General features: G+C 47.2%; 1 protein-coding gene across 5 annotated transcripts in view; it reads right to left on the bottom strand.

Moving 5' to 3' along the window:
* The window catches only part of Uaca (uveal autoantigen with coiled-coil domains and ankyrin repeats), an 86,706-nt gene that overhangs the window by 40,800 nt on the left and 21,175 nt on the right, over positions 1-24,731 (bottom strand). For 2 of the 5 annotated variants that reach the window (XM_060375461.1, XM_021641537.2), the window contains exon 1: positions 45-480. The exons of the other annotated variants lie outside the window; for them this stretch is intronic. In XM_060375461.1, the coding sequence (XP_060231444.1) occupies positions 45-80 (36 nt within the window). In that variant the 5' untranslated portion in view covers positions 81-480. Of the gene's footprint in view, positions 1-44; positions 481-24,731 lie in introns of those variants that run through there. 5 annotated transcript variants of the gene reach the window in all.

Below are 24,731 nucleotides of genomic sequence, written 5' to 3'. Positions count from 1 at the left end.
CACTTGGGAAGCCTGTGCACGTCTGTGCTCCACAAGATACCTACTGTGTGCTTAGGAGTGCAAGACAGCCAACAGCTCATCCTAGCCAGGCTTCTGATCCTTGAGCAGCCGTGGGCAACCCTGCCTTGAGTTACAAATCTCTGTGGCTCACACAGCTGCAGACTTCTCCAAAGGGCCTCGGCCCCTCGCAAGCTGGGCTGCACATAGCCTGGATCTCCAGACTTAAGTTCTCCATCTTCTGGATCCTTCTCCTCCTTCACCAGGCTGGAAAGCTCTCCTCCTTGCTGCCCCGCACGGCACTGGACGCAGGGCTGCCCAAGTCAGGTAACTCCTCCTCCTCTTTCTTACTTTCTTCTGGGCGACTGCTTTCAAAGCTGTCCCTTTCAGGGGCCCCGCTGGAAGACAGTCCACATCCTGCTTCATCCACGCTGCAGCCCAAACGCTGCTGTACAGAAGGCTGGCCACCCCCAAAGTGACCAGTAAACAGTGTGTGGCCTGCATCCCATTAGGGCAGTTCTATTTTAGATTCCTTAGGACCTGACAGCTGGGTGATAGAAAGGGGCTGAGAGTTTGTTGTCAATGCATGCCTTCCCTCTGAGTAACCAAATGCAGGTCTCCTGGGGGAAATGACTCAAGTGCATTGTGAAACACACTGACCACGTCAATACAGTCAGTACAAGTGTGTGACAGGCGACCAGGAGGTACACAGGCAAATCTGGTTTTTCAACACAACAGTATTTAAAGTCGGTTTCAATCTGGGGTCATCTATCATCGAGTTACACTAGCCTGGACAAACAGGATATAAAAAGCTATTTAAAGCAAATGTGTCATGCTTTCATTTAAGGAAATGCACACACACACACACACACACACACACACACCACCTTGAATATTAGTACCCCCAGGATCTAGCTCTGCCTACAACGGGTTTCAGCTTACAACTGCTGCCTGTCTGTCTCCTCACATGGCAAACAAGAAGGGACAAGGGCACTGCCAAGCCAGCGCTGGGTGAAGACTGTGCCACAAATTTTAATTTAAACATTTAACACTCAGTACTCTGCATTTCCAAGCTTAGCATCCTGCCTGGAGAATGACTTTCTGTGGAAGGTCAAATGATCTGGATTCCTGAGTAAGAGCAAAAGACAGTAAAATAGACTGATGAAAACTGAAGGAGGCGAATCTACCCCAAAGCCGAGCTTCGTTATAAACACACCCATGTGAGGAAGGTGAGGGTGGAGGGACAACCCCTCTGGAATCCCTACAATACCAAGATGCTCCACAGTACCCAGCTGCTCCCTCTTCCCTCCTCCAGGGTGTGTGTGTGTGTGTGTGTGTGTGTGTGTGTGTGTTTACTGTGTTCTACATACCACAACATCATGAGACTAATTTATAGATCCTCTAAAAAGACCTATTGAAGAAAATTGTTTCTTGGGAATGTGACACATTCCAGCCTCGGCTTAGAGGAAGGAGGTGACCGTGCCACCATGGCTCGTGCTGCCTGTTGAAAAGGCTGCAAGAATTCCGAGGAGCCAGTTCCCTCCAGCTGCAAGGCAAACCAGGAGGCCCCTATTCTAATTATAAAGCACACGTAGTCACACACCCTGATGAATTCTTTTGGAAACAATGGGGTGCTTTCCTCCCAGGCCTCGAATGAAACCAAGGGGTCACTTGACCCCAGAGACTCCACCCAGCCTAGTCACTCTTCTTCAAGGAAAATCTGGGCCAGAACTCAGGCCCTGGCCTTTTCGGTAAAAAAGCACCCATATTCTTTCTAGAAACACGACAGCAAAAGCAGAGAGGGAGGATGGAGAGACTCGGCTCTCAGCTCAGGAGATGTGTGCCCCATGCAGATGACTACCCAGATGTCAAAATCCAGCCCTATTCCAGCCCAACCTTAGCAAAGCCCTAACTTCTGCTGCCCCTGACCCGGAAGGCTATTTCCTAGCTTCCACTCGGGTCTCTCTCAGAATGTCACATCCCAGAGGCTCACAGACCCCGAATCTGAGCACGCTGCCTAGCGCTCCACCCCACCCCACCCCCCTCACTGGTATGAGGATCCCTTCTTCCAGCTGCAGTCCCCGGTGTTACACCCTACACCCACCGGTCTCTCCATGACCCCTCCAACTCTACTACACAGCAGAGCCTCTGTTCTCTGTCTTGAAACCATGAAACTGACTTTGAAATAAGCAGTCTGGCAGCCACTGGGTTCTTGTTCAGGGTGGGAAGAATTCCAGGCTCTGAGTCCTCCCTCCCCCACACTCCCTGTTAACCCAGCAGGATCTGTACTGCCCTGAGACGCCGCCGGGAACTGGGGGTGACTCAACTAGCTGCGAGTGGGTCCTCAGACCTTCAATCAAGAAAAGATTCTCCTGGCCCTCCCCTCCTGGACCGTGCACCGTGGGTTGGGCCTTGCTGGGCCCCTCAGAACCCTATGGGCTACAGGAAGGAACTTCAGGGCTAGACAAACCGGAGCTCAGAGCCCAGCTCTGCTCCCCACCTGCTGTGCACCTGAGGGGAGCAGTTTATACAGGAGCTATCAGTGCCAAAGGTTGGGGAGGGAGTGACTGAAGAAGACAGAGACTTTCAGCTCAGTCCTGTAGGCTGGGAGCAGTCTGCAGAATGGGCTTCTGGACAACTGGACATACCTGACATGGAACTAGACTCTTCACAATGATATCATTCTATGCTACAGTTTACAGTGGAGTGATTTGACATTATGTTATGATTTCACCCAGCAATAATTCAAAAGTAGTCTAGATACCATTAACTTGATTGACATAAACAAATTTGTAACTTTTTAAAACACAGGGCTGGTGAGGGTGTCTGCCAGCTGACATTGCTGTTAAAGCTCTGTGCAGCTCACTGGGGTGTGTGCTGCGTTGGCCTCTCCACCTCTGACGTTTCCTACCCTGCGATGACAGGCGTCATCAGGTGCTTACCAGAAGCCCTACAACGCATCACTAACAGCAGAAGCACAGCTCATCTTCCCTGCAGTCCTTTTCAAAGCCCCTTCTCTGCTAGGAAAACCTGCGGACCGTGGCAAGCACTTACACCAGACACTTAGGGCAACCTGCCCTGGCAGGCGCAAGCCTTCGTGTGCTCACAAGTTTAGGTCAGCTTGACACAAGCTAAGGTCCTTTTGGAGGAAGGAGTCTCACTTGAGAAAATCTTCCACCAGGTTGAACAGTGGTGCATTTTCTCAGTTGATGACTAATGGAGGAGGGCCCAGCTCACTGTGGGTGCTGCCTGGGCTGGTAGTCCTAGGTTCCTGCAGGCTGAGCAAGCCAGAAAGCAAGACAGTAAGCAGCACCCCGCCATGGCCTCTGTGTCAGCTCCTGTCTCCAGGTTTCTGCCTTGAGTTCCTTCCCTGACCTGCTACAGTGATGGACTGTGATATGCGGAAATAAACCCTTTCCTCCCCACGGTGCTTTGGCCTTTGCACAGCAACAGTGACCCTGAGACACCTCTGAAATCAAGCAGCCCATCATTATTGAGAAACGTCAATGTTTGCCGTAAAGTATAACAAGTGCATTCCTCTTTAATTGTAGGTGTGTATACACACGTGTTGGTGTGTTTGCTTGGATGCAGGTGCCTGTGTGTGTACTTGTGTATGAAAGCTAGAGGACAGCCTTTGGTGTCATCCTCAGAAACACCATCTACCTCCTCGACTGGCTGGCTAGTGAACCTCAGGTACCCCCCCCTCTCTCTGGCTCTCTAGTGTTGAGATTTCAGGCCCATGCCACGTCACCCATCATTTTCTCATGGGCACTGGGGGTTAAACTTAGGCCTTTGTGCCTGTAAGGCAAGAGTTTTCCCAAATGAGCCACCCCTCAATAAAGACAGTTCCATGGCTAGTTACTATACTGGTTTGAAAAGGAGATAATCAACTCCAAATGCAGCTATCTAAAATACCTGTGGTAAGCTCAAATTACAGCTGTCTCTAAAAAATAAATAGAACATTCTAACAGAAAACAGCTAGTTCAGTAGGTGGGTTAAGTGGATGCTAACATTAAATCCTGTGGTGGCTTGAATGAGAATTGCCCCCAGAGGCTCAGGCATTTGAAGCCTTGGTCCCCCTGGGCAGCACTATTTTGGGAGATTATGGATCACTTAGAATGGAATCCTCGCTGGAGGAAGCAAGTCACTGGAGGCAGGCTTTTAGAGTATATAGGCCCACCCCCTTCCAGGTCACACTGCTTTTAGAGTGCAGAGCCCGGCCTCACTTCCAGGTCACACTCTGGGCTTTCTAAATGTCAATAGATTGGGAATGTGATCTCTCAGCTTCCCCCTAACCCCTGCCATTATGCACTCTCCCTCTGAAGCTGTAAGACCAATAGACTATTCCTCAGATGAGACCCTTTCGGTCCTGGTGTTTTATCACAGCAACAGAAAAGCACTAAACCAACACAACCAGGTCTTAACATGGCCACCTCCCACATACCAACTGCAAATTCGTAACTTTTTCAGAAATGATACATCTAAACATTTTTAAAGGAATGTGTTTTGACCAGGTGTAGCAGTATAGACCTTTCATTCCAGGACTCAGAAGGCAGAGGCAGGCAGATTCTGTGAGTTCAAAACCAGCCTGGTCTACAAAGTGCCTTCCAGGCCAATCAGAGATACACAGGGAGAGACCCTGTCTCCAAAGCAAAGCAGAACAAAAGAAATGCATCTTCAGCACGTAAAACCTTGATTATATTCACATTTACAAATGAACAGGGAGATTACCTCTAATTGTCTGGGGTTCCTTAAAGCCTCTCCCTTAACCCCCCAACCCTAGGTAGGAGAAAGGTTAGTAGGGAGAGGGGGAGCAGACCCATTTACTCCTCCCTGCTGTTTAGCACCTGTGGGTTCTTTGGGGGCTATTCCAATCTCTGTCAACAGCAAGCATAGCTGCTGTGGTCTCTCCAAATTGCTAAACCCACACTTTTTCTCTCCAGGCTCTACTATTTATATCCCTGAGTCCTAGACCATGCCCCTCTTCCTGCTGAGCGAGGCAGGATGTTCCCAGCTGGCAAAGACCATGACCCACACGAGACAACAGTATGGACAAACTAAAGCCCAAACTAAAATCCTACACTTGGGATTAAAACAAAAACATATTTACATAGAATAACTGAGTTTTTTAAAAACCCAAAACTTCCATTAGACCTAAATTCTCTGTTATGGTTTGATTATGAAATGTCCCCAAAAGCTCATGTGTTGAAGGCTTGGGCTCTTGCCCTGTCCTTGGAGTGGGACCTTCATGAGTGACTGGATCACAAGGGCTCTGCCCTCATGATTAAATTGTCCATTAATGAAGACATAGTGGGAGTTCTGGAAGCAGTGGAGACTTCAGGCAGGGTGAGTGGACATGGATCACTGAGGGCGACCGACCGCTCAAGGTCCTCATGACCCCCATCCTCTTCCTCTTCCCCACAGCCTTCATTCCTGGATGCAATGAGAGGGCATCTACTGCTCACTCCTGCCTCACAGCTATGCTAGAAGTGATGGTCCAACCACGGGCACAAACCCTGGAGTCCCAGAAAACCCGCCTACATTGACTGTCTCAGCCTGTAGGATCTGGCACTGTCTCAAGGTAAATAGTGTCAAGTTGAGGTAAATTACAGGATGCACAGTTGATAGTTGCTGGAAAATTCTTTGGCATGTGGGGCCCACCGGCAGGTGCCCAGTCATAGAATGTTTACGAGCTGACAGCCTCAAGTGTTTCCTCACAGTGAATGGGAGCTAGTTAGCACGGTGGCCATCAGAAATTACCATTGTTAAACAGTCTGTCTGTGTCTTTCGATCTGTGTGACTTCCCTTAGTATTTAGGATAGAAAGTCCTGAGGGGAAAGAAGCTCTAGATGTAAACAAATAGGAAGACTTTAAAATACAGGCAAGTTGGGGCTCAGCTGCAGCGAGTCTTTTCATCAAGGCCGACAAGCTCCCTGCTCCCTGAAATCTCCGGGGGAGGAGGGAACTGACTCCTCTTCTCTCTAGCCCGCTCCCCGTGCACGCCATGACATCCTCGTGGACACTCACAGGAGGCAATCTCGGCATCATGGTCCCTCTCCTCCTTACACTCAGGTAAAAACCAAGGGCCCTCCCTTTAAAGCTGCACCCTGTGAGAGCGGCAAGCTGACCTCCCCCACCACTCCCAACCCCCCACAGGCACGCCTATGCCCCGATTCATAGGGTAGGTGCCCCCATCCCAAGCAGGTGGCACCTGGGTGTCCTCTAGCTGAACTCTTACTTGGAGGTAGTTCTGGCTCTCTGACCTCTCAGATGCAATGACTTAAACAGGCTTAACTGTTCACGCTGAATTTGGTCTTCGGTGTGACTGGTGATTTGTCGCTGACAGGGACTAAGCTCTTCTTGATAGGCAGGATTAGTTACCAGTAGAGACACACGTTATGGGGTGTGGGTGCCCGCACCCACACACAGGCTCTTTCCTCTTTCGAGTTAGGATGCCCTCACCAGAACTGAAAGAGATTTTGTCTCCATGCTCTCTAGAACTGAGTCAAAGAAACTTTTTTTCTTTTATAAATCCCTATGTCTTGGGTATTTTTCTTATAGCCACAGGAAACAGACTAAGACACAAGCCAATTGCCATCCCAATTATGGCCTGTGTTCCTGACAGGCTGGCTACAAACCACGGTCCCCACAGTGCCCTCCTCCACTTGGTCAGTCAGCTGGAGCAGCCCACACAGTGGTCACCCTCCGGACACACTAATTGCCAGGGGTAGAGATGGGCAGTCAGCATGAAGAGCGGCACAGGGAAAGCCCATCTCCTCAGGAAGCTCTCCCAGCCCTGCCCTCTACAGTTTCTATGGAGAACACTTAGAAACCTTTAGGACTTTTTGGCCAGTATGCTTTCTACTAGCTAGGCTATTTCCACTTCTCCGAGCAAATGAAAATAAGATCCTGATGTAGAAATACAAATCTCTCTTTAATCTTAAACCTCATGTGGGTACGTGCCTTCAATCCCAGCACTCAGGAGGCAAAGCAGACAGTTTTGTATGAATTTGAGACCAGCCTGGTCTACATAGTGAGTTCCAGGCTAGCCAGGGCAACATAGTGAGAACCTGTCTCAAAAAAATAAACAAACAAACTAAACTCCAATGCGATGTCCTTTACAGCAAAATACAGAAAAAAAAATTGCAGGTATTGTGGCATTCACCTATAATCCCAGCACTCAGGGAGACAGAGGGAGGCAGATCTCTGTGAGGCCAGCCTGGTCTACAAAGTAAGTCCAGGACAGCCAAGGCTATACAGAGAAACCCTGTCTCAAAAAAAAAAAGGCATTTAAATAAGCAAACCTTTCTGAAATACATACTGTGCATAGGGATGGTCCTGAGAACACTGAGTCGAAACTGCCCTCCAATTAGAAGGAGACGCTCTAATGGAGAAAGACAAGAGGGTAGGCAGGGGAATGAGGAGCTACTGAGTGAGCACAGGAGCAGAGAGGGAGAGCTGGAGTGCCAGAGCCGGCGGGCACTCAGGAACTGCTGCTCTGAGGCCAGCAGGGAGCGCTGACAAGAACCAGCCACAGGGACGCCCATTCCTGTGAGACCCACAAAGAAGGCTGGAGGCAACCCAGGAGAGACACACGACAGAGGGGCAGGCGCAGAACAAATGTGTGGATTCCCCAGTTTGGGCATTAACCTTTTTCTAAAGGAACTTCTGAGCCTGAGTGGCCACCTTCACAGACTCTTTGGACACATCAGAGTCGCCTCTAAGAATGTTTCATCCTGGAGCTGAGGAGGGAGCCTGGGGGTAACACTGAGGGCGTGAGGACCTGGGTTTGAATCCCCAGCACCACATAAAACACAGGCATGGCCTCACATGCCTGTAGCATTAACACTGTGGGTGGGGACGGACAGACAGGGGCCTCACTGTTGCTAGCCTTGCTCCAGGTTCAGTGCAGACGCTACACACATGCACATATACCGCACAAGTACCCCACATGCACCACACACATGCACAAGTATCACGTGCAAATGCACCACGCACACACATGCACACGCACCACACACACACATGCACCACACATATGCACACGCACATACACATATATCACACACAGGGGCACATATACCACACACATGCACCACACACTATGCACATGCACCACACACACATGCACATACGCCACATACACATATCACACACATGCACATATATCACTCATGTACCACACACATGCACATGCACACACATATATCACACACACCTGCACATATACCACACACATGCACCACACACCACACACACATGCACATATACCACACACCATGCACATACGCCACATACACATATCACACACCTGCACACAGACCACACAATGCACCGCACACACATATATACACACGTGTATGCATATTCCACGCAAACAAGCACATATACTAAACACATATTTATATACATGTGTGTCTATACTACACACAGTCATCCCAAGTTTTTCCTATCCTGACACACTTCCAAGATATAATACTGAATAATAACCACTCGAAATGTTTACCCTCGATAGGATACTCTACCTCACCCACTTCAAACCTAAAATACAAACAAAACTTTCAACTACACTAAAAGAAGTACCTTAAGAAAAAGCACTTGGGGCCAGAGCCATGGTTCGACAGTAAGGATACTTACTGCCAAGCCCAACAACTTGAGCTTGAGCCCAGGAACCAATGGTGGAAGAGAAATGGCTCCTGCAAGCTGTCCTCTGAGCGCCACATGCGTCACGGTACATGCGTGGCTCCTGTCCCACACAGCAGGCACGGTGACACATGCAATTTATTCCCGGCACTCAGGAAGCAGGCGCAGGCAGATCTCTGAGTTCTGGGTCCCCTGAACCTCATGGTGAGACTCTGTCTATAAATAAATAAGTAAATATTTATGATTAAAACTAGTAGCTCACAATCTCAAGATAAAGGCCTTTGGGAGGTGGGGAAGCAAGACTATAGACAACTAAATAAAACCTTCTCCAGTGGAGAATACATGAGCACACTGAGTAACACATGAGTTTTGGCAAACTCCAAGTATCTAACTGAAGCAGGACTGCAGGCTCCCACAGGACCTGCTATTGCAGCCTCATTAGTAAAACCCAAGGCAGGCCCCTCCCTGCTCAGAACCAAGCGGCCTGACAGCAAAGCTCACTGGTGGGTGCGGACATTCCTCATGGATTAGGCTGCATATCAAGACCTGCTCTACAGCTCACTGGGCTAGTGGTTAGAAATATTTCCTGGGCTCCATTCAGTCCGGAGGTCATTTGGTCCCCTCTTACATAACAGCAAATTAGAGCTGACAAGACAGGAGAGGAGGAGAAAGAGTGAGCTAGGAAAACAAGTGCTGAACAACCAGCACCTGTGTCTCAGCCCCAACTCTTCTCTGTGACTGTTTCCTTGTCCTGCCTGCCCACCTGATGCCCTGATCCTCGCTTACTATCCTGCCACCATATGTATGCCCGAACAGTCGCATAGACTCACTGGAACAGAAGGAAGGGAGGTTACTGCTGTCCACCTTCTTTCGGACCACTGTGCTGACGTTCTCCACTTACTGTCAAGACAGACTGGGGACATGGCGCAGTGGGGAAAGTGCTTGCATGCAATCATGAGGATCTAAGTTCAGATCCCAGCATCCACGTAAAACCCCCGGGAAGGAGACAGCACACCTATCCCAGGACACACAAGATTCCCAGGACACCATGGCCAGTCAGCCAGATCAGTGCGCTCCAGCTTCAGTGAGAAACCTGACTCAAAGAATGGGAGGACGGTGTCTTTGCTGTGGGTGGGGGCACCTCTGGGCTGGTGGCCCGAGGTTCTATAAGATGGCAGGCTGAGGAAGCCATTCGTGCAAGCCAGTAAGCTGCACCCCTCCATGTCTCTGCATCGGCTCCTGCCTCCAGGAGAACAGAAACTGGGGTTTCTATTGCTGTGACAAAACACTGTGACCAAAAGCAACTTTGGGAGAAAAGGTTTATTTCAGCATACAGTTTCACATCACAGTCCATCACTGAGGAAAGTCAGGGCAGGAACTCAAGCAGAACAGGAAACTGGAGGCAGGAACTGATGCAGAGGCTATAGAGGAGTGTTGCTTATTGGTTTGTTCCTTGTGGCTTGCTCAGCCTGCTTTCTAATAGCACCGGGAGCTATCTGCCCAGGGATGGCGCCACCACTAAGGAATAGGTCCTCTCACATCAACAGGGCAGTTAGTACACAGGCATTTTCTCAATGGTGGGTCTCACTTCTCTAATAGGGAACATGAAATTAGCCAGCACAGAGAGCAACTGAGGAGGACATTTGACATAAACCTCTGGCCTCCACACACATAAGCATGAGTGCACAGGCATTTACGTACATGTGCATGCACACTTACCCACATTTGCACAAGTACAACAGAGATAAAAGACAAAAAAGCCGGAGACAAAATTAATGACGATTTAAATAACAAGCTTGACCTCTTCAGGATCTCAAAGTGGCCATGAAATCTGGAAGAAAATGTTTGTAAAGAACTAGAATCAAGAGAAATCAACACTCTGCCAAGAGTTCCTGGCCTCCCAGCTCCAGTCTATTCTAGGCTGCTGCTTAAATACCAGACTGTCTGCCTCTCCCTACAGCAGGCATGTGCCCCTTTATTAGCACTGTCTGGGTCTTCAAAAGGGCTTATTAAAATAAATAAATAAATAAATAAATAAATAAATAAATAAATAAAGTGGCCTGGCTGGTATGCAGGCCGGTAATCATAGCTCCTTGGAGGCTGAGCCAGGAGGATCAAAGTTCAAGGCCATCGTAGGCTACAGGGTGAATTTAAGGCCAGCCAGGGCAACTTACTTAGAGTATATTCCAAAACAAACGGTAGGAAAAGGGCTGGGGACAGAGCTTCATGGTACAACACTTAACTGTATGAGGCCCTTGGTTCAAAACAAAGAAATGGGAGAGGAAGCCAGTCAAGATGGAAGGAGCCTGTGTAAGTGAGGATGACTACTGCTGTGCTAACACACCCTGAAAAAGTTTCAGGGCTGTGTTTCCATGCTACTGTCCATCAAAGGAAGTCAGAACAGACACTCAGGCAAGGCAGGAATCTGAAGGCAGATGGAGGAATACTGCTTATTGGCTTGCTCTGTCTGCTTACTTAGAGAACCTAGCACCACCAAGCCCAGAGGTGGACCCACCCACAGTGGGCGGGGTTCTCCTCCATCAATCACCAATCAAGAAAATGCCCTACAGCCTTTCTAATGACTCTAGCTTGTGTGGATTGACATAAAATCAGTTAGTACAGCACATTTCCAATTCAAGTAAGTGTCTTTTGTTTGTTTCTTTGTTACTTTGTTACTTATTTTACCTCACCAAAAGACAATGCACTGAATTCCAAGGCAAATTCTCTCATGCATCTTAAACAGAACACACACAACAGAGTTCCTGGGCTGGTCTTATCAGTGTCCCGTAGCACATTTAGCAATCAATAATTGAAAAAGTAAATTATTGAATATTTTTAGAAAATTATTCAAATTAGAGTTTTTTAAATGCCCAGATACCATGAATAATTTTTTAAATATAGAAATAAAAACCAAGTAGGGCTTTTTTTTTTTTTGGTTTGTTTTGGTTTGGATTTTTGAGACTGAGTTTCTCTGTGTAGCACTGGCTGTCCTGGAACTTGAGGCTCGCCTTTAATCCACAGAGATCCCCCTGCCTCTGTCTCCTGTGGGCTGGATTAAAGATGTACATGTGCCACAAAATCTGGCTAGAAGGGACTTTTAAAACCCTCTGTCCCTACACACACCAGACGACAAAAATATATGGAACATTTTAACAAACATTTTTGCCAGTGTCAAATACTGGCCAGTTTTAGGAAGCACCAAGAAAAAGGCAAAACACATACACTAGCTAAAGAGCCTCAAGCTGGACCACAGTGAAAACAACAACAACAGAAAGCTATTGCTAGGTCTAATGCTTTCACATGCTGCTTTTGGTACAGTTTACAAAGAAACAATGAAATACAAATGCAGCCCCAAGAATCCAAACGACTGCTCAAGAACCAATAGAGGAGCTGGAGAGAGGGCTCACCAGCTAAGATCCTGCCCTGCTGTTGCAGGGGCCCAGGTTCAGCGGCCAGCATCCCAAACGGGCTGCAACTGCAGCTACCAAGGATCTGATGCCCCCTTCTGGACTGCATGGGCATTGCAGCCACATGCACATACATGCCCACCTTCAAGTACACACAAAAACGGAATTAAAACTGAATTCTTTTTAAAAAGAAAAATGAAGCTGAAAGCAAGCCTTATTTATAGATAGAGAGATATAAACATAGATATATATGAGAAATAAAAGCACCACAGGAAAAGACTGTTGAAAGAAAATGGGTTTTTCTCGCACATCGAGTCAATAACATTTCTACACAAATGTTTAACTCTTTCCTCATAGCTGTTTTACAGAGGATTTGTCCCCGTGAGTCTTAGTATAAGCCTCATACATTTAGATGTATGTGAGCAGGGCTGGGAAGGCAGCTTTATCAGTAAAGTGTTTGCTGTGAAGTCACAGGGACCTGAGCTCAGATTCTTAGCACCCACATTAAAAAACAAGCCGGGTGCTATGTCTCTAATCCCAGCACTGGAGAGGCAGAGGCAGGGGCTCAGGGGAATCCTTGGGCCCACTGGCCAGCAGGCCTAGCTAACTGGTGAACAACAGATGCAGCAACAGACAGTTTGAAAACACTAAAATAAAACAAGGCAGAAAAGGGGCCAAGGACAGCACTTTGATGTCCACCTCTGATTTCCACATGCATGTACACACACATGCACTCAAACCTCCACAGGTGTACACATGAACACGTAAACGCATTCACAAGAAATACATGTATGAAAACGCAACTGCATGGCCTGCTGTCATAGTACCATGTAGCAGCTCTCTTCAGAGTTGTCAGAGACACTTCTGGGTGCACACCCACCCAACAGCTCAACTTTGTATTCCATTGCTTTATTCTCCCTGGTGAGGGAGATATCCGAAGTCACGTCATTTGCAGTGACCCACGGTCGCTTCCTGCCCTTCTAGTAAGCTAATCCCTTTGAAGAGTGGCTTTCCCACTCCTCCTGTCGGGGCCGGGCAGACATTTCCTCATCCACTGAGTGTAAGCTGGTTTGGGAACTTGTTTTACTTGACCAACAGAATGCAGCAGAAATAGCCTGTGGGACTCTAAAGTAAGGTCTCAAGGGGCATGTGGCTACCACTGTGGCCATCTTAGAATATCACTGGCAGCTGAGGAAGGCGGACACTTGATAAGAGCTCATGAGAGGAGCTGAGCCCCGCAGCTACCCAGCCAAGCAAGCACTTTAGGGTATCAGAAATATCAGAGCTACAGTGTCTGACCATCTAGTCCTTGTGGCCCACTCCACCACTGCAGCCATGAGAGTGCCCTGGACCAGCACAACAACCGTGGAAGAGTCCAACTAGGTAACGACCTACACACTGACTTACATATTCTAAAGCACTGTTTTCAAATCTTCTGTGAAAGCCGGAAAAAGGAGTCCATTACCTGGTGATGGAGTTGCCAGGAATTCTGAGCACCACAACACGGTTGCTGGGCACTGAACTCAGGTCTTCTGTTATGGTGGTATTTGCTCTGAACCACTGAGCCATCTCTCCAGCCCCACCCTCAACCTTTTTTTTTAATTATTATTTTAAAAGAAGAAAACAGACACAGTTCAATAGTCATTTGTAACAATATAGCATGCTGATAAAGTTGTACAGAAAAAGTACTTCTCCCTCTTTCCCCAAAGATGCACAGGTAATTCTCAGCTGCCCTGTGACAATCCTTCACGGACAGACAAACGTCTCAGTGACAGGCGGGGTGACGTTTGAAGTTTGACAGACAACACATTCTCTGCTGCTGCGGCTTCTCTGCTCTGCCCCTGCAGGGTAAGAATGGCCGCAGACAGCGCCTGCAGCTGTTGGAATGGTCCAGGATATGACAACACTTGGTTCTGTTCTGCACTGTCGGGGGAGATCTGGGTGGTGCGGCCTTCTAGAGCAGCAGCACAGTGGAGGAGGGCTTTGAGGTGAAGGCCTCGGGCCATGTCCAGGCACCCTCTCTGCTCTGTGCTGGCATTCACCGTGAGCCCTCACTGTCTGCTCCTGCCACCATGCTGGCTGCTTGCTGTCATAATTCTGTTCTCCCACTCTTGTTCCTCTGAAACCGTAAGCCCAAATAAACCTTTTCTTCTATACGTTGCCTTGGTGATGGTGCTTTTTCACAGTAACAATACAGTACAATCCTTCCTGTGCTCCATTGTAGGCAGCGGGTCAAGGTTTCCATTCCTGCTTTAGGTACCCAATGCACTGTCTTCAGCCAAGCACACCTAGCTTGTGAGCTTGGACCAGTCAATCCATGTGTGAATTCCCGTGAAGGTCTATGCCCCATGTCTACATGAAGTCCAAGTAACACAAACCCAAGGCTGAGACCAAGTCAGATCTGCACGTCAACTGAGACTTCTGAATTGATGCTGCTCCTTTCCGTGAAACAAAATGGCTTAGAAAAGGATGTGTCAAAGTGGGAAGAAACTAAGACTATGTCTGAGGGCCCAGCAGGTGGAGGCCACCGAGCTTGAGAACCTGAGTTCAATTCCTAGGTCCTCACAGCGGAAGGACAGAACCACGTCCTGCAGGCTGCCCTCCGACCTGCACCACACACACAAATGAATGAATGTGACAAATATTTAAGAGGAGAGCTTTAAGAAAGAGAAAAAAATGTACATTTCAAGGCGGGAAGAGGTAGTTACTGGCAACCAAATATATAAAAGACAACAGGCAGCCAGCCACCGAAGAGCCCTGGCTGCGGGGTAGGGGAGGATGCTCTGCTGTGGATCTCTGACCTCTCCAGCAGGACAGAGCCTGAGAAAGCTGCCCAAACCTTACTTCACTGCCAAGTCAGAAAAGATAATCCCCTGTTCAATGTGGACAAGGGTAATTACCCCAAATAAAGCACTTCACAGAGCCTTACTGCAAATGATTGAGGGGCACTGCCAGGTCAAGGAAAAGAGCATCATGACCTGTGCCCAACATGACTTTCAGAACTGCAGGGGCCTGGGCTGCCAAGTGCTGCTCATCTACCCTTTAACAGGAATGTTTACAGTGTGACGGCCACCCCACCCCTGCCCCTGGGAGCAGACCATACTTGGCCTCTTAGTTCCCCAATTTCAGGATCCAGAATATCTAAATCTATCTACATAAGAGAAGACTTGTAAAGATTTTTTAATTTGTGTATCTGTGCATGTATATCTGTGTTTTTATGTGCATATATGTGCAGTACCCACAGAGGCCAGAAGAGGGGGTCTGATACTGAGGCTCTGCAGTTACGAGGTGATTGTGAGTCACCCTACAGAGGTGGTAAGAACCAAAAAGGCCTGTCAGTGCTTCATCTCTCCATTACCAATAGATAAAACTGTTAATGAGGTTCAAATGTCAAGATCTGTGTTACTGAAAGTTTTAAAGGGCCTTCCCACAGGAAGAAGTAGATATATTTTGAATGCAGATCTGAAGAATGCTAGATCTGTGATCCAGACTCTTCACCACTGACCCTACCACTGGACGAGGCTTGCACACCCCATGATCACAGCAACTTTCATAAAAGAAAGCATTTCATTGGGGCTGGCTTACAGTTTCAGAGGTTTAGTCCATTATTATGGCAGGAAGCATGGCGGCACGCAGACATGGTGCTGGAGAAGCTGACAGTTCTATACATCCAGATCTGCAGGTAGCAGGAAGTGTGAAACCCTGGGCCTGGCTTGGGCCCCTGAAGCCTCAAAGCTCATCCCCAGTGACAGTCCCTCCAACAAGGCCACCCCTCCTAATCCTTTCAAATAGTGCCACTCCCTAAGCATTCAAATATCCTTGCCTGTGAGGCCATTCCTATAACCACCACAAGGTCTTAGTCACTCTGCAAAGCATCCAAAGCCTACCGGGCCGGAATTTGGTGACAACCCTCCAGGATTTGGGGTTACTCTACAGCAAAGTTGACTAATGCAAAAATAGATAAGCCAAAGGGAAAGGGGGAAGTGGGTAAATCAGTTTGACTGGTTGCTGAAGTGAGGTCCTGGCCAAAACTAACCCATGATTGGACAGATGGTTAGTGTCAGTCCTCAAGGGCACAACTTGGGAGAAAGGCCTCTGGGAAATCTGCTGGGGTGTGTCTTGATTATACTGATCGAGGTGTAAAGGCTCACCCCCACTGTGGGTGGTACCATTCCCCTGGGCAGAGGACCCTAGCCTCTATGAGAATGGAGAAAGCAAGCTGAGCACGCACAGCAGGCATTCATCACTGTCTTCTGACTGTGGATGTAGCATGACAGCTGCTTCTGATGCCTTGACCCCCACCACCAAGAAGGGCAGTACCCTTGAACTGTACGTGAAAATAAACCTCTCCTCCCCCAGGTTGCTTTAGTCAGCATATTTTATCACAGCAGCAGGAGAGAAAACTAAGACGGTCAGCATCTGCCAAGGCAGCACCTCACAGTTCCCCACTATAACCAAGACAGTTTTATTACTGTCTTCACTCCACATGTGAAGGCTCTAGCAGCAGCTCAGTGGGTGTCAGCATCACACAGCTAAATGCTAGTTAAAACTTCCACCCATGGCTAGCCCTGAAGGTGCATTTTTCCTGTCATGCTGTCAAAAAAAAAAAGGGTAAAGATTTACTAACTGGTCCATAAACGTAGCTACTTGAGGGCTGGAGAGATAGTTCAGGATAAAGCGCTTGCCACACAAGTGTAAGAACCCAGTCAGGTAGGTGTGGTGGCCTGCCTAGAACTACAGATCCCCAGGGCAAGCTGGCTAGCCAGGCTAGCCAATGGGAACGCTGTGGCAAAAGACCTTGCCTCAGCAAATGAAGAGGGACTGGAGAAGACATCCAAGTTAGCCGTTGGCCTCTCCATCCATACATGTGCCCACACACGTACAGACACACAAACTAACACACCATGAACACACACACACACAATGGCATTTATCAAGTTTAATAATGATAGATACAGGAGCCGGTTTACATCTAAAGTCAGCTCTAAGGCTGAAGGCTGAATTCTGTTGAATAAACATATTATTCATCAAGGATTTTTTTTATACTCTGATTGCTCTTACAGATGCAACAGCCAAGAATCTAAAATAGTTTACCTTTTGTTCTCTACTCAATAAATCTGAAGTTTATACCACAGAAATTCAGGTTCTGCAGATTCACATAAGGGATGTTCTCAGTAGAACTTTTCAAAAGGAAACAAAAAACAGTTTTGAGGCAAATGAATGATTAATTAAATAATGGGTGATGCATTTCAGACCCTCCATAAATCATTTGGAAGCCTTCGACTCCCTTCTAAACTATACACAAGGGTTATTTTGCTATACAACAGTGCATTCATAGTAGGAAAAAAAAAAAGCAAAGACTAATATATATTCCAAATTAGACAGGGAAAGGCAAGAAAAAAGAAAAATCGCCATGAAAATCACAATCAGCAGGACAGATGCTGGCTCAGCAGCTGAGGCTGTAGAAGCTATAGCAGAGGAGCCGAGTTCAGTGCCCAGCACCCACATCAGGCGGCTCACAGCTGCCTGCAGCTCCAGAAGGGCCTGATGTCTCTGGCCTCTGTGCACTCACCTACCACACACAGACAAAATTAAATCTTTTTTTAAAGATCATATTAATGTAGTTTTTGTTACTAATCTTTCCAGACTTTTCAATACCTAGATACACATTAAACCTTTAACTCAGAATGTGACCATATGTATATATTTCACTTATGTAATTATTCTTAATATGACAAAGCTTTTATTAAAATAGCAATCTCTCTGGCTCCCTCTGCTGGCCACTAGGAGAACCTTCTTTCGTTTAGTGGAAAATCAAAATGACCCAACTAATTATTAGAAACAGTAATTACTGTTACTCAAGGACATGTGCATGAATTACCAGGAGGCACAGAGCAGCCAGGCCTGTGAAGCAGACGCTTGAGCAGATATTCTTACCATCCAACACAAATTTGGCAGTATAAATAATCAGACCAAGCTCCCAGCTCAGCCAGTCATTATTGACCTTCATCTAATCACGTAATCCTCTAAGCAACAGTCTCGTCTGTTAAGTGAAGCCAGCACCAGATGCTTTCCTTATATTTTGTTATATATGGTGTGAATATATTTGTACTTTAGCTGTGCTCCGAAGCGACACGGAGAAATGCAAACTAGATGGGCCAGGGGGTCACTGCCAGCCAGCGCCCTGAAAGGCTCCTAGACAGCACAAAGCTAGTGCCCTGATCCCACATCCAGACACATGACCTGCTTCAGTGTGAGTTCACTGACATCACACTCTTAATCACCTCTCACCCATCTCAAAACAAAGCCCTCCACATGACCCCACTGGCTCTTCACAGTTTGGTCCTCTGGACCCCTGAAGTGTGAGCTGAATGCTGGGTATCCTCCAACCCTGCAATCAATCCCTTTTTTTTTTTTTTTTCAAGATTTGTTTTATTTGTTTGTGCTTGCCTGCATGGTGTCTGTTTACAGTACCTGCAGAGGCCAAAAGAAGTATCAGATCCCCTGGAACTGGAGTTACAAACAGTGGTGAGCCATCGCGTGGGCACGAGAATCAAACTCCAGTCCTCTGCAAGAGCAAGTGTCCCTAACCACGTTAGCCAGGCTGGCAGCCCCACGGTCTATTTCACAGCGAGGTTTTCCAACAGCGCGGGGCTCCCCAACAGAGCTCCTGAGAAAGGAGCCCTTTTCCCGTCAGCAGCAGTCTCTCGCTCACGGCTGAGACCTCACCTTACCCTTCCCAGTCTGAGGCCGGGCCTCCCTGTTAGAGTGTGGAGCTCCCCTCTCGGAGCAGCTTGTGTCCACGGAGCTGCAGCCTTATTTTAGAAGCGATGCACCGTGACCCTGTCCTCCCCACTGTCTGTCTACAGGGGAGCCCGGGGCCCCAGAACCTAGCACTTGTCAGCCTATAGTAGGAATGTAAACACTAGCTGAATCACTGACTAGACTGTAGTCTACAGTACTGAAATTAGAGAAATCTTGCTACACCCAACTTCAGAGAGATGTTACACTCATGCTTTTCATTTCTTCCCAGGCTAGCCAGCGCCCACACAAGCTGGTAGAAATTAACACTCAGACTGACTCCTACACTCATGAGAAACACATTGTGCCCTGAGAGAAGACTCTTCAGGCGCAGACATCTGAACACATGTCCTTCAACAGCACTAGGTTAGTTTTCTGAGCGCCGCACTCAGAGCGCCCCTTACAAAGACGTTCATCTGAGAGCGGTGGCTCACGGCGCTCGGAGCATCCCTTCAGAGTCTACTGTTCCGCAGGGGCCAGCGGCGGTGTGTATCCACGCCTAGCTGGACAGTCTACCTTGGAGCTGCATGGAAGGTGTAATTCAAATGGAGGCACACCCAGGACTGCCTCAAATGTGACTCTTACCCGTTTAACATTTTCTCTATTCAGCAAGCATTCCCAAGCAGACAGTAGAGTGTGGCCTCAAGTCACCCTTCTGCTATTTGTTTAAATGGTGACTCCTGAGAAAGGGAGATGGCTCAATGGAGAAGGTACCTGCTAGTAAGCCTGAGGGCCAGAGTTCCCCAGAACCCAAATAAAAAGACAGAGAGGCGTGGCTTCTACCTGCACCCCCCCAAACACACACCGTCTCTCAAGAGACAGAACGGGGGACTGCCCCAGGGCACGCTGACATTCACGGAGAGACCTTGCCTCAGTCAATAAAGGGGAGAGGACCAAAAAAGATACCAGATGTCAACCCTGGTCTTCTGCATGAAGACATATGCATGCACACACCAAATACATTTGCCCAGACATACACACTGATATCATACACACACACCTACACAAATGTACTTGAGAAAGGATCACTGAAATCCTCAATTTAAGTGAAAAGACCTCAAGATTCCCCTCACATCTCTTATGATAAAGTGTTGCTAGGATAACTGACACTTTTATTTGATGGCTTTGTAAGCAAACTTGATGACTTCAAAACAGTAATTATTTTCCCCACGAGTTACACAGGGAAGTACAAAGAGCTAAGAAATTTCCCTCAAGATATTAAAGGACATTAGGCTTAAATATAGCTCATATTTGCTCATGACAGAATGGGCTTCCTAAGAAACCACCTTGTCTGGCCACAGCAACTAGCCTGTGGCAAATGTGTGGGTCTCTCCAGTGGAAAAACAGACAACTCAGTCTTAGCACTGATGCCTCTGACCACGACTTCCCTGGCTCCTGAAGTCAGTAATATGAGAAACACAGGGAAACTCCACTAAACTGTGCAGGGAACACAAGCACAGGGCAGCCAACGCTTCTGGGAGGAAACCCATCACCCTTCACACTGCCCTTCCGACATGAACAAGGGCCTCTGTGATAGAGCTAAGTCAGCGGCCTCCATGCAGGTGGGTGGACTCTGGCCTGGTTTTATATACCTCCTGAATTACCTTTTAACCAAGAAAGGGGGACCATGAGCAAGGCACAACAGAGTGCACCTGGTGAGACCAGAAGGGTGTGCAGGACAACCTTCAGGGACTCTGGCTCTGGCCGTGCAGAGACAGAGAAAGGAAGATGGAGGAGACCACGCCTCCAATAGGGTCACTTTACAGACCTGACACTCTCCACCCAAGCTTCTTTCCACTGGGAGGCTCCAGATGGAGGCACCACCCACCAGCCAGCCAGTCAGTTGTCATTACATATTAATAAGATGAAGTTGAACGATCAGCAAAACACAGGCAGGACTGCATCTCATTAAACAAAACTATGGTGAATTTATTGAGCTGGCAAACGGCCTTCTGTTGATGATCTTTGGGTGTCACCTAATAAAACTTTTTACAAATGTATGAGAAGCAGAGAAAACGGAAAATTATAAGTAGTACTGATTTTTCTCAACAGCTAAAAGCAGATTCTCTGCTGTTCTTTTACCATTTGAGCAAATCTCTCTAAAATTCATATCTTAAAAGCATAGGTTTGCTAAGTAGCTTTTCCGTTAGGACCTCAATTTTAATGTGTCAACACTCCACAAAGATAAGCGAACATGGAGCTCACAGCTGTAGGGTGTGAGGCAATAGGTCTGCTCTCCTTAGACTCTCTCTCTGGGCATGCCGCATTCTCTACAGGCCGCCCTGCTGCCCAGGCTTAACTGGGCATGAATAAGAAGCCATTCAGTTGCCTTAAGAAAAACAGGATTCACCTTAGCCACAAAGGGCCACACAAGAACTCTTACAGAAAGCTAATGGTAGAGGCCACCAAGGTGCTGAGCCCTAAGTCTGGAGCCAGAGGACAACCAGAGAGCTGCAGCTGGGAGGCTCGGAAAAGGCCTTATAGGGCTGTCCCTGCCCATCACACTCCCCGATGGACTTGAGGCCTTATGTGTCCCTCCACTCTCACCCTGCCTCCATCCACACTACAGACTTTCCAAGTTTAGCTCCACACAGGCATGGCGGCACACCTCTGTGATGTCATCACTTGGAAGACCAAAGCAGAATTGCCACTAGCACAATGCCAGCCTAGGCTAGATGGCAAGGCCCAGGGGTACCTGGGCTACAGAAAGAGACCTTGTCTCAAAACAAAGCAAGAAGTAAGTTTAGTGGACCAGAAGACAGCTGTGGGTAGGGACTCCCTGCCACCCTCAGGAGGCTCAGAGCTGGGAGCACACACTTCCTCATGCTTCTCAGAGATGTGTGAGGGAACACTGTCCAGCGGTTCACACCTGAAACCTTCCTCTCTGTGGAAAGTAATGAACATGCTGAAGGGGAATCTGCAGATAAGACTGAAGGGCTTGCTTGGCGTGAAGTAAAATGTGTTTCCCAGATAACTTAACTCAAGCTGAGCTTGAGTAGCTCAGCTTCTTGCTCTTTCCTATTAAACTATTCTGTATTTTACTATGCATAAAATAATTCGTACCAAGAGGAGCAGAGGATGCCGAAGAATTCAACCTACTTTCAAATAAAGTTCACCCACCATCCTTGTTTGTTGTTTGTTTGTTGTTGTTGTTTTGGTTTTTTGAAACAGGGTTTCTCTCTGCAGCCCTGGCTGTCCTGGACTCGTTTTATACACCAGGCTGGCCTAGAACTCATAGAGATCCGCCTGCCTCAGCCTCCTGGAGTGCTGGGACTAGTGAACAAATCTGAATTCTGGACAGTTGTGGAGTTTTATATTGTTACCACTGTGAACCAGTAGATCCACAGCTAAGTGGCCACTAGCGCTCGGTGTCCTGGAAGCCTCGGGAAGCAGTGTTAGGATGTATTCATATCAGCATAAAATATACATTAAATTAGAGTTGCTTGCTATTCCTTTAGACTTCACACAAAAGATGAGAAAAGTTTTTAAATAAACTTGTGTGTATATTCTTTTTAATCACCATCTCAACTGTTTTTCTTACTTCAAGTGAAAATATATGGAAATATGCAAATGAACACTTTAAATATAGCCTAGAATAAAATCAATATTTTATCAGATGGCAATAAGGATATAGCAGCTCAGACCATTTTCTGGTTTCTGCATCCTGTTCTACATTAATGGCTAACCGACTGGCCCTGCTTCCCCTTGTCTCCTCCACAGGTTCATTCTGCACACTCTCTAGAGTTTTCTTTTTTTATAAAATTCACTTAACTGTGTTTGTTGTTGTTTTGTTTTCTGTTGTTTTTGTTTTTTGCCTGCACGTATGTGCGCCATGTACACGCCTGGTACAGATCCAGGAGATCTGCAGAACTGAAGCTCTGGACAGCTGTGAGCCCCGTGTGGGTACTGGGATGGAACCCAGGTCCTCTACAAGAGCAACGAAGGCTTTAAAGAGATAAGCCATCTCTCCAGCTTTGTAAAATGTTTTCTTAAGCTCAAATCATGCCACTTCTAAAACCCTCTAGTGGCTAATATTCCTGTCACTACTATTTACCTAAATCTCATAATTAAGAAGTAATTATACAAACTCAAATTGTAGACTACTTTATTTGAGCTTTATTGTACGTGTGTGTGCCTGTGCATGCGCCTGTGTGTGGTGGTACCTGAGGAGGCCGGAAGAGGGTCCCCTGGAGTGATAAGAGGTTGTGAACAGCCTGGTACGGGTGCTGGGCAGTGAACTCAGATTCTCTGGATAAGCAGCAAGTGCTCCTAGCCACTAAGCCATCTTTCTAACCCCAGGAGTGATAGCTTTAATTAGTAAGTTTCATGCAAAAATGAGGACAAACAGCATTCAACTCTTCAGCACACAATGGCACCCCTTCCCTAAGCATGGTCCTCTGAAGGACCATGCTCAATTCTAAGCAGGCAGAAGCAACCAGCGTATCTCCCAGCTTAGAACCAATGAACAAAACTACAGGACAGCATCAGTGCTTAAATGAGACATTGAATTTTCTTGGGCTTACACACAACCACACCCTCAAGTGCCTATAATAGGTCCTAAGCGAAGTTCCTTCCTCTTCCTGACTCAGCCTAAACCCATAAAACGAAGAGGTTCCCCCAGCTAGAATGCAATCAATGCGGATCGACTGGGAACGCTCCCCCCATTCCACATCCTCTGCTGTATACAAGGAAAAGGCCATGATCGACAAAGCTGGCCTTAAACTACAGTAGTCACAGACAGAGATCATTTAACCCCTCCGGGAATTGGTCAATTTGGAATGACCCTTTCCAGCTGCCACTTAAACCCCTACGTGGAATCTCTTTTTAAAACAGGCACAGGCCTGTACATCCCCCTTGCCAAATATGGACAATAAAAGCCATCTCATCAGGGACTAGAGAGATGGCTCAGTGGGTGAAGGCACTTGCAGCCAAGCCTGAAGACCTCAGTTCAATCTCCACATGGTGGAAGGAGACAACCAACTTCATTGAGCTGCCTCCTGACATGTGACACATGGACTACAGGTATGCAGGCACATATAGACACACAAAAATAATTATTTCAATGTACTAAAATGTGTTAAGACATTTCACTGGTTGGCTAGTGAACTGGCCCATGTTCTAGAATACAAAGATTTTATTACCTATAGATTTTTGACTGCAATTATGTTATTGATAATTAAACAAAATTAAGTCATCCATAAAAGTATCTTTCTATGTACCTCTAGCAAGTGTTTCATTCATATATATGTATTTTCCTAGTAACACATCTTCAAACAAAATTCTTAGCATTGTATAAATGTTTATTATACTAACAGAAATCTATTTTAATTGCAAATGCATTATAACAAAGAAAATCTTCACATTTTCTAACCTGCCACATCCTCTCTGATCATCTGGGAATCTGTTTCCAGGCCTCTGCCCATGTAAAATAGTTTTCTGACTCTTTCAGAGTTATTACCATACCTTCTTCTACCCCAATTTTCTGACCTAAAAGATTTTTCTATTTCTTTACAGAGCTTTATATATACTTACATGAAAGCTCCCCATATTAATTTCTACGCTGTATAATATATCACTACAAATATTTAAGGTCACACACAGTCCTGTAGGTCAGAAGTCTAGGTAGGACTGTCCACACTCAGCTTCAGGTCTGGAGACCCTTCAGGTCAGCTCAACCCAGTGAGGATGCGCTGTCTAGAAGAATCACCTAGGGTCACATGACTGCTGGCAGAACAGAGATCCCCCACGCTAGGGAGCTGAGGTCTTTGTTTCTTTGCTACCTGTGATCCAGGAAACTCAGCCACCGGAGGCCACCTACATTCCTTGTCCCATGTTGCCAGCCATTACCAAGCCCGTAAGAACAGGACAACCCTTCCCATCCTT

The sequence above is a fragment of the Meriones unguiculatus genome, chromosome 1 (assembly GCF_030254825.1).
Source record: "Meriones unguiculatus strain TT.TT164.6M chromosome 1, Bangor_MerUng_6.1, whole genome shotgun sequence".
NCBI lineage: Eukaryota > Metazoa > Chordata > Mammalia > Rodentia > Muridae > Meriones > Meriones unguiculatus.
Note: the sequence above shows the minus strand (reverse complement) of the source record. Positions and strands in the feature narration are given on the sequence as shown.